Consider the following 13,734-nt stretch of genomic DNA (forward strand, 5'->3'; position numbering starts at 1 on the left):
GGGTAAATAATTTTTTTTCAATGTATTGTATCTAAAGCTTGGAGATTTATAGGTAATAATAATAAAAACAGTGACAGTAGCTATTCTCATTGAGTGTCTGCTGTGTACCCACAAATTTGAAACATCTTTATTTTATTTTAGGTTTTTAGAGATGGGGCCTCGCTCTGTGGCCCAGACTGGAGTGCAGTGGTGTGATCACAATCACTGCAGTCTTGACCTCTTGGGCTCAAATGATTCTCCTGTCTTAACCTCCCACCTCAGCCTCCCAATCTAAATTCTTATTTAACCTTTAAACTACCCATGAAGTAGATAACATAGTTGTACATGTGAACGTATGTGAAAATACAGGGTGTGGAGAGGTTTAGTTTCTATCCCAAAGTTGCTCAGCTAGGAAGTGCCCACAGAGATTCAAACCAGGCCAGCTGGCCTTCAAAGCCAGTTCCTTCACACTGTCCTCCTGCCTCCTCCTGTCATGAGGGAATGGGTAGCAGAGGTTTTCCTAGCCAAAGATAAAGATCTGGGGGCTGGATCTGGCCCTCCAACTAAATGCCTAGCCTTAATCCCTGCCCCTCTCTGAAGAATCTGTGAAATGGGGGAGGGGCTCGCTGGAGCAGATGATCTTGTGGATCTCCTTGGGTTTTACGGAGATTTGGGGCTTGGAGTAGTCATCCCTGAAGGAGTGACCTTGATAACACAACGGCCAAGTCGGGTCTGATTGAAGGCAGTTCGTACCGTTACAGCGTTCTCGGCGTATTTGTGCAAGGCTTGGAAACTTGTCACAGTGGCTGTGCAGTCCGCCCTCTGCTTCCCATTTGTGAAGAAGCAAAAAAGGTTTGTGTTGTCTCCCTGAAATGTGCCCTGGAGGTGGGTCGCTTGCCCATCTTGGATTGCAGGCATATTGGTCTTTGGGGGTGGCTCTGTGTTTTTTTGTTTGTTTGTTTGTTTCCTCGCTCACTTAGTCTGGGACACTGCAGAGGGGATGACTGTAAAAGACGCTTTCTGAGCTGGGGATTAGAGAGGAATTCTTAAGATTAGGTTATTCTGTTGCCGTTCCCCTCCCTCTCCCCCTGAGCAGTTCACATTGGACTTACCTTGGGGGAGCCATGATTGAGAAGTGGTTGGACCACAGGGTCCTCATTTCAAAGCCCTTCTCTCAGGGAAATGTCCAGTTCATTCTCAAGGTTCATCAGTAAATTAGTTGTTTGGAACCTAGGATGCGTTTTTTCATGGAAACAACATTACGAATGTGTTGGCCCCCAGCTAAGAAATGACAGAGCGCACACCTGAGCCCAGGTTCTGTGACTGTGACCCATTATTCTCTGTGTGCACAGAGGCCTCGAGGAGCTGCCGCAGACACGGCTCCTGACTTCAGGGGCTTTGCACTCCTGAGAGGGAAGCAACTCCAGGGCTGGGAGTGGCCTGAGCCAAGGAGTGGGGAAGTGGAGGAAACAGGCCCCAGCCACCCACACCCTCCCACTCTTGCTAGGAGAGGAGAGTTTATCTTATGGATTAGAAACTCTGGTTAACGCATTCCAGGGGGAGAGGACAATCAGTGTGTGTATGTTGGGGATAATTCTCATTGGTTTATTCCGTCACCTCTCCACCTATTTATTCAACAGAGAGCTATTAAGCACCTACTGTGTGCCAGGTATTCTGCTGTGCAACTGGTTTCATTGGACCCCTCTAGCGTGGTGGGGGTTCCCTGTGCTTTCTTCCAGTTTGTGGCTGCAGTTTAATCTGGGGAGGAGCTTGCGGCTCTGTGAGGGAAACGGGGAGCCTCTGCACGCATGCTCTTTCCTGCCGCCTCATTGGAGAGGGTGCGACAGACACATACTGTTTGCTTTGCCAAGTTTGGAATCTCAGGCCGTGATTTTGCAAAAATGACCTCTGTATTGGTAGATCAAAATATGAGGCCTTAAGATTTTGTAGAGATTTGGATTTTGGTTTCGTCTGTTTTGCATAAATTGGAAAGATGATTTCCCCCTCCTTTAGAAAGGAAGGGCCTGGTATAACAGTGACCCACTGCGCCCAGAAACTTAACAGGGTGTTAAGTGCCTCTTAAACTTAGTCTCTCTGGCTCTGTGGGTCTTTTATGGAATGTTGTCTCAAATTCTACTCCAGTTCTATACTTACTCCCATTTTTTACCATCCAACTCTGTAAAATAAACTTACTTTGGTGCTTTTGGCTAAATTGACCGAAGCCAGACATCTGCCACCTAAGCTAATATATTTTCAGTCTACAATTATAAAAGTGATGAAGGACTGGACATGGTGCTCACGTCTGTAATCCCAGCACTTTGGGAGGCCGAGGTGGACGGATCACTTGAGATCAGGAGTTTGAGACCAACCTGGCCAACATGACGAACCCCCATCTCGACTAAAAATTCAAAAATTAGCTGGGCATGGTGGTGCACACCTGTAATCCAGCTATTCAGGAGCCTGAGGCAAGAGAATCACTTGAGCTCAGGAAGCAGAGGTTGCAGGGAGCTGAGATTGCGCCACTGCAATCCTGCCTGGGTTGCAGAGCAAGACTCTGTCTCAAAAAATAAATAAAATAAAATAAAATAAGCAGAGTACAGTGGCTCACACCTGTAATCCCAGGACTATGGGAGGCTGAGGCAGGAGTTTTACTTGAGGCCAGGAGTTTGAGACCAGCCTGAGCAACATAGGGAGACCCTGTCTCTACAAAAAGTTTTAAAAATTAGCCAGGCGAGGTGGCATGCACCTGTAGTCCTAGCTTCTTGGGAGGCTGAGGCAGGAGGATTGCAGTGAGCCATGATTGCACCACTACACTCCAGCCTGGGTGACACAGCAAGACCCTGTTCCCGCCCTCACCCCAAAACAAAGATAAATATTCACCAAGGACTTCCTGAGTGTCAGGCAGCATGCTAGGTACTTCACAAATGTTCTCTTGTATTTGATTCTTATTACAGCTGAGGAGGTGGGACTGGAATTATGCCCAGTTAACAGATAAGGAAACTGAGACTACTGTGCTCAATTGGCAAAGCCAAGGGGCAGAGCTAGGATTTGCACCCAGGCTGGAGTGCAATGGCATGATCCCGGCTTGCTGCAACGTCCCCCTCCCAGGTTCAAGTGATTCTCCTGCCTCAGCCTCCCAAGTCACTGGGATTACAGTTTTGTGCCATCACGCCCGGCTAATTTTTGTATTGTTAGTAGAGACAGGGTTTCACCATGTTGGCCAGTCTGGTTTTGAACTCCTGGCCTCAAGTAATCCACCCACTTCAGCCTCCCAAAGTGCTGGGATTACAGGCGTGAGCCACTTCGCCCAGCTCAGAGCCTGCATTCTTACCCATATCATGCTGTGGGGATTCTTTAGGAGTTTTATAACTTCAAACTCTGGGACTTAAATAAATGAAATCTTTTCATCCACCTCGACATTGTCTTCCATTTTACCAAGAATATATGATTGATTTCATTCCCTTCTTTTCTTCCAGAAAACCCATTGTTCAGAATTTAGATAGTGTAGCACTTTCTCCAGCAAAATTTTTCCCAAAGTGCAGTGGAAGTTTGGAACGTGAGGTTATAAATTCTTAGCTGTGTTTGTCCCCAAGGTGTTTTCTTCTTTGGAGACTGAGGTGTAGCAGTGTTTTTTGGTGTCTTGTTTTGTTTTGTGTTTCCCTTGGAAACACAGCATTAGTGAAATCAGCTTGTTCTCTCTGACAGTACTTGTTACGTGGTACACACTGGTCTGAGCGTGGGACTCTGAAATAGAAGGCGTGGCATAAGGGTCTGTGTGAAAGTGTTTCTCCTGGCATGCCCCAGAATGTTTCGTTTATGACTTTCAGCTTTTTTGATCACCTGATTCCCCATTTCTCCTGCGGGGAAAAGTGGTATTAAAAGTATTTGGACATAAAATTCATCTTTCCAGCCACTGCTGTGCTGATGAGTAATAAAGTGTCAAAAGGATGCCGAGGAAAGAGCTTCTTAATATAGACCATGCCTGAGACACACCGGTAGGGCGATAACAAGCCCTTTCTTCTGATTTCCTCCCTGGGGCCAAAGGGATTTTGAAAGGCAGAAGGCAAAGACTGTTCAGAATGAGATTCCTCAAGCTTCCCTTGTGAGGCTGCCTGGGCTCTGCTGCTGGGTGGTTTGGGATGTCCAAGAGATGATCCCCTTTCAGCCAGTGACTCGGTCCTCAGTTGCTGTTCCAGAAAAACGCCAGGGCTGGGAAGGGCCCTGCGTCCTCTGGCTTTAAAATGGGCAATGCTATTGAAAAACAGAAGCCGTTGAAACGAAGTCATCTGTACCCCTGGAAACAAGGTAAGAAAGCCCTGGGCTTCCTTTCCAGGAAGAAGCAAGAAGGCAGTTTTCTCTGAGAGACTGGCCCGGCACCAGAGCTGAAGTGCCTGGGGAGTCACTTTCTAGAGCAGAAAGCACTGGTAATCCAACATGGTTTCAAGAAAATTCACAATTCTCCTGAGGAATAAGATGATTCCTCTCTCAATATGAGGGCTTGGTTTGGCTGAGGGTTTAGGTTCAACTTGAGATGTTTCATTCAGTGCAGTATGTGTCTGTTGAAATTTTTTACTTTTTTTGAGACAGAGCCTCGCTCTGTCACTCAGGCTGGAGTGCAGTGGCACGATCTTGGCTCACTGCAACTTCCGCCTCCCAGGTTCAAGCAATTCTCTGCCTCAGCCTCCTGAGTAGCTGGGATTACAGGCACCCGCCACCGTGCCTGGCTAATTTTTGTATTTTTAGTAGAAATGGGGTTTCACCATCTTGGCCAGGCTGGTCTTGAACTCCTGACCTCATGACCCACCTGCCTCTGCCTCCCAGAGTGCTGGGATCCCAAGTGTGAGCCAACGCACATGGCCGAAAATTTTTACTTTTTTAGAAACATTCTAAGTCAGCCAGGTGCAGGGGCTTACGCCTGTAATCCCAGCACTTTGGGAGGCCAAGGTGGGCAGATCACTTGAGGTCAGGAGTTCGAGTCCAGCCTGGCCAACATGGTGAAACCCCGCCTCTACTAATAATACAAAAATTAGCCAGGCGTGGTGGCAGGCACCTGTATTCCCAGCTACAGGCTGAGACAGGAGAATCGCTTGAACCCAGAATGTGGAGGTTGCAGTAGCCGAGATTGCACCTCTGCACTCCAGCCTGAGTAACAGAGTGAAACTGTCTCAAAAAAAAAAAAAAGAAAGAGAGAGATATTCCAAGTCAAAGCTTTGATATCTAGTAGTTTGAGGCTTTTGTGATATTTTTGGTTTAGAGAATGTTATTAACAGCTTTTAAATATATAGCACTTCCAAAAATTCCAAAGTACTTTCAAGGTACTTTCTGTAAAATCTTAACATTTATCCATCCTGGACACCCAGGAAGTGGGACAGCAGCCTCTCCTGACACCTGCTCTGTCTTTCTAGGGCTTGGGGTCATGTCAGCTTGAGAAGGAGGAAGTTGGCAGGGCCACAGAGCAGTGCAGTGGTACATTTGGAACTCAAGGACCTTTGATAGTGTCTCAGTGCAGGGCAGTCTTCTGACGCACTCAGTGGCCTTTTTTCATAGTTACTGACCCAGGAGGCCGGCCGGCTGGCAGGCATGCCAGAGATGACATATGCGAGAGTTCACCAGGTCTTGGTCTCCTCTTGCCAGAAGAAGTTGTGGTAGCATTTGATCAGTAGCAAGACAGTTTGTTCACAGCTGCATATATGGGTGTGTTTATGAAAAGAAAAAGAAATAACTGGAAGAAAATGCATGGAAATGTTAAGAGCAGTTGCTGTTTGTCAAATGATAGATCTTTTTCTCTTAAAAAGCAAGTAGGTGGGATGCTAATTTACTGTCAGGTTCCAGCCCTTCTGACTTTCCATGAGTCATTCTTTTGTCTAACATGTTACTTTGGAAAGGGTACTCCTTAGCAGTCCTTCATTGGATCCTGGTTTGAACAAAACAGCTATTAAAGACATTGGGGGACAGTTTGGGAAATTTGAATATGAACTCCATGGTGGATTATAATGAGGAACTGTTGTTCATGTGATTATGTGTGATACGGTGATGAGTCATGTAGGAGTATGTGCTTTTTTGAATAGTCATGCTGAAGTATTTGGGGGTGAAGAGTTATGCTGTCTATAATTTACTGTCTAAAATCATAATCACTCTGTGATTTTCCCTGTGTACACGTTAATAAATTTGTATGCCTTTTCTCCAATTAAAAACAATACTGTAATCCCAGCACTTTGGGAGGCCGAGGCAGGCGGATCACTTGAGCTCAGGAGTTCGAAACCAAGACCAGCCTGGGCAACATGGCAAAACCCCATCTCTACCAAAAATACAAAAAATTAACCAGGCATGGCGGTGTGCGCATGTAGTCCCAGCTACTCGGGAGGCTGAGATGGGAAGATTGCTTGAACCTAGGAGGCAGAGGTTGCAGTGAGTCAAGATTGCACCATTGCACTCCAGCCTGGGTGACAAAGCAAAACCCCCGTTTCAAAAAAAACAAGAATCCCAGGGCACCACCATGACCCTGATCTGCAGCCCACATTCAACGTGGTTGTGAAATCTTGGTGGATGAATGATGGCCCCAGGTTCCAGGGCAAGTAGCACTGTCTGTGTCTAGTTTAGGGACAGGCGAATGGGAATCCCGGGCATATCATTATGTGGATTTGCTACAGGCAATTGGGACAGCCCAGACGGCCCCTGATTTCTGCCCCGGTGCCCCTGTGTTAGGTGCTCCGGAGAATAAGACTTTAACCAGAGCCAAAGATGATCATGATTAGGAAGGGCAGGCCCAGAGTGCATTCCAAAGGCAAATTTAAAGGAAACTTTTATCTGCCATTTAGATAGTTTACGTGTGTTTCCATGTCATACACCTGGGGAGTTGAAAAGCCACAGGGGCAGAACACCAGTGTGAAAAACATGAATCTCACAGCCTCCACCTGCATTTTATGCTGGCTAGAGAAGCTTCTCTAGTGATTTGAGACAGTGTGGGACACATACCCGATGAGGGGACCACTATACTGTCCGACTTATGGTTCTGGTTTTTATTTTTTGATAGCTCTCAGGACCAACCCCACACATAAGAAAATGTTTTTTACAATAATGGATGCTCTTTGGGGTTGAGAAATCTGACTCATGTGTATTACCATAGTGAGTTCCAGCAGGCCCCAAACAGAAAAAATAAGATGGGAAGTGGCACGAGGCAGTGGCTCAAGTGTGATCCTGAGAGTTCCAGCCAGAGTTCTGGCCCAGCCGGCTCTCCGACCTTGAACAGATGCATTTTCTAATGCCAAATGCCCTGGCTTTTCTTGTCTGCAGTGGCCTGTTCCAAGCGACTGCATCTTATTGTGTTATTTAATTTACATCCGTGGGGTTTTTTTTTTTTTTTTATTGATCTGTTTACCACTTGATTGTAAACCACCTGAGGGCAGGCAGTTGCAGGGTTCGTTGTTTTGTCCTCGGCACTTGCACGGTGCCTGGCACATGTGCCCTCTGTGAGTGCTGCCTGGCTGTAGTTTCGCTGCTGGTATAAAGAAGGGTAGGCGTATGCAGGGCATGGTGGTTCCTGGTGCATAGTGCACAGTGGACATGCAATAAATAATAGTTACCCGTGCCGGCAGGTGTATTTGGGACTTGGAAGGTGGCAGGTGGTTATTTGGGACCTGGAAATGTTCATTCTTAGCCTTTCATTGCCCAAAGTAGAAACGTTGGAGAATGAAAATAGGTACACCTTCCTCTATCCCACAGCAATTCTGAGTTTACAAACAGTAAATGTACTGATGATTGTTCAATTGCAAATATTGCTTCACAAAAGCCCCTCTTAAAGAGTCAACATTTAGTTGTTGATTCATACAGCTGGAGGAAACTTTGAAATTTAGAGCTAAATTGAACTTCTCTGAAATAGGCTTATAATCCTGCCCTCCCAGAGATAGGCAGGCACCCTGCCTGACTGGCTCCTTTCCTTCTTTCCTTTCCTTTTATTCCTTCCTTTCCTCTCTTTTTTTTTTTTCTCTCTTTCGAAATAATTTGAAGAGTTGCTTACAGTGTTCATTTTGGCTCTTGGGAGTACAGCACTGACAGAAGTTTCCTTGGGAATTAAAAATTGCAGCAGTAATTGCAAATTGAATTGTTATCTCCTTCAAAAATCCCAGCAGCTCCAGGCCATACCAGCCTGGTAAATGGAAATGTTAATGATTTGCATGTTTGTACACAGTGTGGGTGTGAGCGAATGAAATTAACACCCTTAGTAGCAGAGCTGAGTATAAAAAGCTTCAGCCCACAGGCCTTGGTGGATTGTGGGGTTTGCTGTGCTGGAAGCAGATTGGCAGGCCCAGGTGGGGCTGGGGGTGGCAGGGGGTGAGTTAAGGATTTGCCTCAGTTCTGAATGCGAGTGGTTGCTCTGCCATAGGGGCAAATTTAGAAATGTTTGCATTCCAGCCAGCAAAGGTGTTTAGACTCGCCTCTGCGCACTAGATGGCAAAGTAGCATCTGGTGCAACTGGATGCCCGTGTGCCAGCTAATTAATATTGATCCGGAATGCACAAGGGCTGGGTGCTGCAATTACCACCAGCTCAGTGCGTTCTAGCTTATAAGTAAGGCAAGACAAATCACTTCACATTTCCAGGCCTGTTTCCTGATCTCTAAACGAGATTAATAATAATGCATACTTTGAAGGACTACTGTGAGCACTAATGAGATAATTCACATAAAGGGGTTATAGCCCTTAGCATACACTGAGCATTTAATGAATAATAGTGATTCTTGTTATGCATTGCATAGTAGAGAGAACCTTGGATTTACCAGATCCATGGACATGGATTATCTGCCTGGCTTCATCCCAGTCCCAGTGGCTGTATGAGTTTGGGTAATTCTCCACTAGTTTCCGTCTCTCAGCTTAACGTATCACATGCCTGCTGGTCTTGAAGGACCCCTTGCAGGCTGTGCATCAGTGGCCATCAGCATTGGTCACACTGCCTTTCAGATCTGCTAGCTCCTGGAGCATTTAGTACCTGCTTAGACAGCCTGGGTTTGGCTGAGCTGAGATATCACAGGAGAGCTTTTTATGGTGTTGAATTTCTTTGAAAATTTCTTTAGAACTCTGGAGCCCGGGTGCCAGGGTGGAGTCTTTGTTCTCCCACTTTCTAATTGGCTGACCTTCAGCAAGTTACTTAATTTCTGGGCCTCAATTTCCTCATCTGCAAATAGTGCTCACTTCCTAGGGAGATGTAAGGATGAAGGAGTCTGTCCATGCAAAGTGCTTAGGATGGTGCCTGGCTTGCAGTCAGTATCCAGTCAGTGTTTATTGTTGTTACTACTTTTAGGTCACATACAGCGAAGTTACATTTGATTTTGGTTGAAATGATGTTATATTATTAAAGAAAAACATTGGAGCCAACGGACACAATGCAAACAAGAAAATGCATGTTGAGTGTCTAAGCCTAAAAGACATAAAAGACCGGGCATGATGGCTCACACCTATAATTCCCGCACTTTGGAAGACTGAGGTGGGAGGATCGCTTGAGCTCAGGAGTTCAAGACCAGCCTGGACAACATAGTGAGACCCTGTCTGCAAAAAATTTTTAAAAATAAAATTAAATTAACTGGGCGTGGTAGCACACATTCAGTGGCATGATCATGACTCACTACAGCCTCTGCCTCCTGGACTTAGGTGATCCTCCCTGCATGTCAGCCTGGGTGAGCTGAGACCCTGTCTTAAAATGAATGAATGACCTAAAACATAGTAAGGCGGCAAAAGTGTTAGTTGGTGCCATTATTCTTTTTCAGAGTGGCTGCACACGATGCATATTATTCATAGAGTTGTCAACATGTGCAAATATTTTTGCTTTTTTTCTTTTAATTTTATGCTTCTATGTGGTCATAATATCTACTATGACTGTGACATTCCATCATGTTACTGTTCCATAACTTATGAAATCATTCACCCGCTGTTGAATATTGAAATTATTTCCACTTTTTACAGGTCAGGCAGCAGTAAGTAGCTTCATTAATATAGTTTTGTGATTCTGTTGGATCATGTCCTTAGGATAAGTTCCCAGTGTAAAGTTCCCAAGCCAGGAACATAGAAATAGCTTTAAGGATCTTGCCTTGTTGTTTTCCAAAAGTGATGCATTTTCATGAGTGATGTATAAATTTACCAGTTACTCACAAGCACATCAGCACTGAATATTATTTTGAAATCATTCCTCTTGTAAAACGTAAACTACACTTACAAACGCCATTTTGATGAATTATCTGATGGCATGGGACTCAGAGAAAGGGTATGGGAAGTTCAAAAGCTATTATCAGTGTTAAGAATCCATTTCGTTAGAAAATTCTAATTTCCCACAGTCATTCGCTTAGGGCTTGACTCAATCTCATTCAAGTGCTGAGTTTCATAGAAAAGAGACATGAGGCCTTATTTAAGCATACCCAATTACCATCACAACTTTTTGTCTTCTGCCTCCCAGAGAGCAGTGATTATTAAATACTTAGTTTCTTCACATGAAAGAGACAGAGCGAGCCCAGAAGTGTTATTAACATTGTTAATGTAATGCTTACTGTTAGGCAGTGTGACTAATGACCCAACAATCCCTCTTCCCTGCTTCTGTAGAGGGCTACCCATTTCCCCAAGTGCATATGTATGACAAGAGCATCAATTTAGTTGTTAGGAAAATAGATACATTAAACAGCTTGCTGGGAGGGCGGTTTGAATCAACTAGTGCAGAGCGTCAGGGTGTTGGAGTGAATATAATGGACAAGGCCATTGGTTCATCAGTGAGCTTAGAAGCCGTATTGGGATGTAGTCATAAACTGGTTCGGGGTAGGAGAAAAAGGTAAACAAAAGATTATTTAACATGACTGTGGAGTCACAGACATCTTGAACTAGAAGAGAAGAGTAAAAATCTCAAATTATTCCCTAATTTTGCCAATGAAGAAATGGAGGCTTCTAGAAGTGAAGTAACTTGTCTGAAGCCCTGCAGCTAATGTGTGGCTTTGTGTCTCCTAAGTTAGGATAGCAATGTAACAGTGATATAATAATGCATGTAATAATATAAAACCATACAACATACTATATATGTTATGATTTTATATTTACATGTTACAGAATATTCAATACATTGTATATGCAATCCCTTATGTATTGTATCATATATAATATGTGATACAATAATATATGTAACAATGATACAATAATAACATATTGGGATACAGTGTTACAATAATGCCTGTGGCTTCCTCTTTGCCAGGCGTGGCACTGAAAGGTCTGTGTATATTAGGAGCTTCCATTTGGGAGCAGTTGATAGGTAACTAAAGTGTCCCAGAAATGGGTTTTTTCTTAAGTGAAAGATCAGATGTTGGAAATGGAAACCCTAAGTGTGACAGAATTTTTCTCATGAGAAGTATGGGTGTAGTTTTGGGTGTGGGTAAGAAAAGGGAAGGAAACTTCATTCTGTCATCAGATACCTCCAAATTTAGAACAATATCTATCATAGCCATTGGCTTTCGGATATGCTTTACCCTGGGAACATGCGTAAAATACATTTCCGTGTTTGGCTATTTCTTTCCCAGCTGTGTAGAGGGTGTCACCATTATTTTAGATAATAGCCATGGCCAGTGGCCACTTTATCTCTAATCACTTTTCCAATCACTTTTCGCTGATTGCTTCTAAGGCATTTCATTTCAGATGTTACTTTTTGCTGAAATACCTGGGTGGCTGTTTCAGGGGCCTCATGGACTACCAAGGAGTTTGCCCCCAGGGGTTGGTGAACTTCTAAAAGCGCCAAGTCGTGAATATTTTACGCTTTGCAGGCCCAAGAAGCAAAATTAAGACTATTATACAGATACCCATAAAACTGTTTAAAGTGAAATCATTTAAAAATATGAAAACCATTCTTCACTTGCAGGCTACAAACAAGCAGCCTGCACAGACAGGTCCGGGTGAACTTGGGCTGTGGGTAGGAGTTCGCCAATCCCTGACCTGCAGTGTGGCTTTGGTTCGGGTGTTCTCTGCAGTCATTCTTACTCTGGAATCCAGAAGCAGGTCACTCATCAGTTTAAAAAGGTCAAAGAATCTTGTGACTTGGGGGCCAGAGGACGACTGAACCATGACCCCCCCAGCTGCCTCCTGTTTGACTGGGGTCGTTCAGCGAGACTTCTGGCTTCTCCAGCACACACACATTCAGGTCTCCATCTATGCAAATGGAGACCTCTTTCTCCTTCTCACCACTGTAAGGAGAAATAGACAGTGGAAGTTTTGTAGAACCTCGTGATTAACTATAGAGGCTTTCAGCATTTTTCCTTTACCATTAAATGGGACACTGTACTAAAAAAAATTCTGTTGTTTCTATGTTTGTTCATTTATTGATTGGATGTTCATTCATCCAACAAATGTTTATTGAACAGGTCCTATGTCACCACTGTTCCAGGCACCGGGGGTACCTAATGAGGAACGTAAGACATCTCTGCCCTCTGGAGTTTTTAGTTGACATATGAACAAGTATAGTATGTAGGCTTTTGGATGACAGGTATCATATAGAGGAGCTAGGGAAGGGGACAGGATGCCGGGGGGAAGAGGGTTGTTAGTTTTACGCGTGATGGAAAGGGAGAGTGATCAGAAATAAGGAGCAGAAGCCTATACGTTGCAGATGTCTGGGCAGGCGTGCTCCGGAAAAGGAAGAAGTGGCACGGAAGTCCTGAGCCGGGAGTGTGTGTGACTAGGGCGGCAGCTGGAGACCCATGGCAGATGAGGCCAGGCCTTGAGATGACTGTAAGGACTTGGAAGGGAGAGCCAGTGGGATTTGCTGAGGGGTTGAGTACGGGGTGCAAGAGAGAAAGAGGAGTCTAGGACGACCCCAGTGGTTTTGGCCTGAGCATCAGAAGGTTGACGTTCGAAGCAGGAGTGCTCCAGTGGCACAGATTGTGGGGGACGATTGGGGCTGTGTGGGTACAGAGTGAGTTTGAGGTGCCTGTCAGAGATCAAGGAGGTGGCCATTAGGCCATTAAAATCTGGAGTATAAAGATCTGGAGTTCAGAAAAGAAGTGTAGGCTTTTTTGAGAGTTGTTGACATAGAGATGGTGTTTAAAGCTATGAGACTGGGTGAGATTACCAGCAAGTAAGTCAGAGAAGAGCAGGGGCCATAGCCTGAGCCCCAGAGCACCCCAGCATTAGGAGGTGGAGGAGATGAGGGAGCACCAGCAGAAACCTCGAAAGACCTTGCAGGAAGGTAGGGGGAAAGCAGTAGACTGGTGTTCAGAAGCCAGCTGCAGAAAGTGTTCCTGAGGAGGAGGCTGAGCAGGGGCTGCGGTGACACATGGTGCTGACTGTGTCAAGTCACGTGAGGGCCAAGACTTGGCCTTGGCATTCAGTAACATAGTGGTCACTGGAGACCTCGACAAGAAGTGTCGGCCGGGCGCAGTGGCTCAAGCCTGTAATCCCAGCACTTTGGGAGGCCGAGGCAGGCGAATCACCTGAGGTCGGGAGTTTGAGACCAGCTTGACCAACATGGAGAAACCCCGTCTTTACTAAAAATACAAAATTAGCCAGGCGTGGTGGCACATGCCTGTAATCCCAGCTACTCGGGAGGCTGAGGCAGGAGACTCGCTTGAACCTGAGAGGCAGAGGTTGCAGTGAGCCAAGATCATGCCATTGCACTCCAGCCTGGGCAACAAGAGCGAAACTCCGCCAAAAAAAAAAAAGTGTCAGTGGAGTGTTCAATATGAAAGTGTCAAAGAACAAGCAGAGGCCTTTCCAAAAGCATGGGCCTTTCTTGGAGTTTTGCT

At 45.2% G+C, this 13,734-nt stretch overlaps 1 protein-coding gene and 1 long non-coding RNA gene across 32 annotated transcripts in view; one reads left to right on the forward strand and one right to left on the reverse strand.

Annotated features, from left to right (window-relative positions):
• The window catches only part of RAPGEF1 (Rap guanine nucleotide exchange factor 1), a 159,078-nt gene that overhangs the window by 26,408 nt on the left and 118,936 nt on the right, over positions 1 to 13,734 (forward strand). For 17 of the 31 annotated variants that reach the window (XM_015116520.3, XM_028834700.2, XM_015116522.3 and 14 more), the window contains exon 1: positions 3,718 to 4,284. The exons of 12 other annotated variants lie outside the window; for them this stretch is intronic. In XM_015116520.3, the coding sequence (XP_014972006.1) occupies positions 4,221 to 4,284 (64 nt within the window). In that variant the 5' untranslated portion in view covers positions 3,718 to 4,220. Of the gene's footprint in view, positions 1 to 3,716; positions 4,285 to 13,734 lie in introns of those variants that run through there. 2 more of the 31 variants (XM_015116528.3, XM_077967460.1) reach the window with 1 other exon arrangement.
• Positions 592 to 5,712, reverse strand: LOC144335039 (uncharacterized). Its single transcript, XR_013405419.1, has 2 exons — positions 5,116 to 5,712; positions 592 to 1,604 (listed from the first exon to the last, which is right to left on the reverse strand). It is a non-coding gene; the product is annotated as an uncharacterized LOC144335039 (long non-coding RNA).

Source organism: Macaca mulatta, chromosome 15, assembly GCF_049350105.2.
Source record: "Macaca mulatta isolate MMU2019108-1 chromosome 15, T2T-MMU8v2.0, whole genome shotgun sequence".
In the NCBI taxonomy this organism is placed as follows: domain Eukaryota; kingdom Metazoa; phylum Chordata; class Mammalia; order Primates; family Cercopithecidae; genus Macaca; species Macaca mulatta.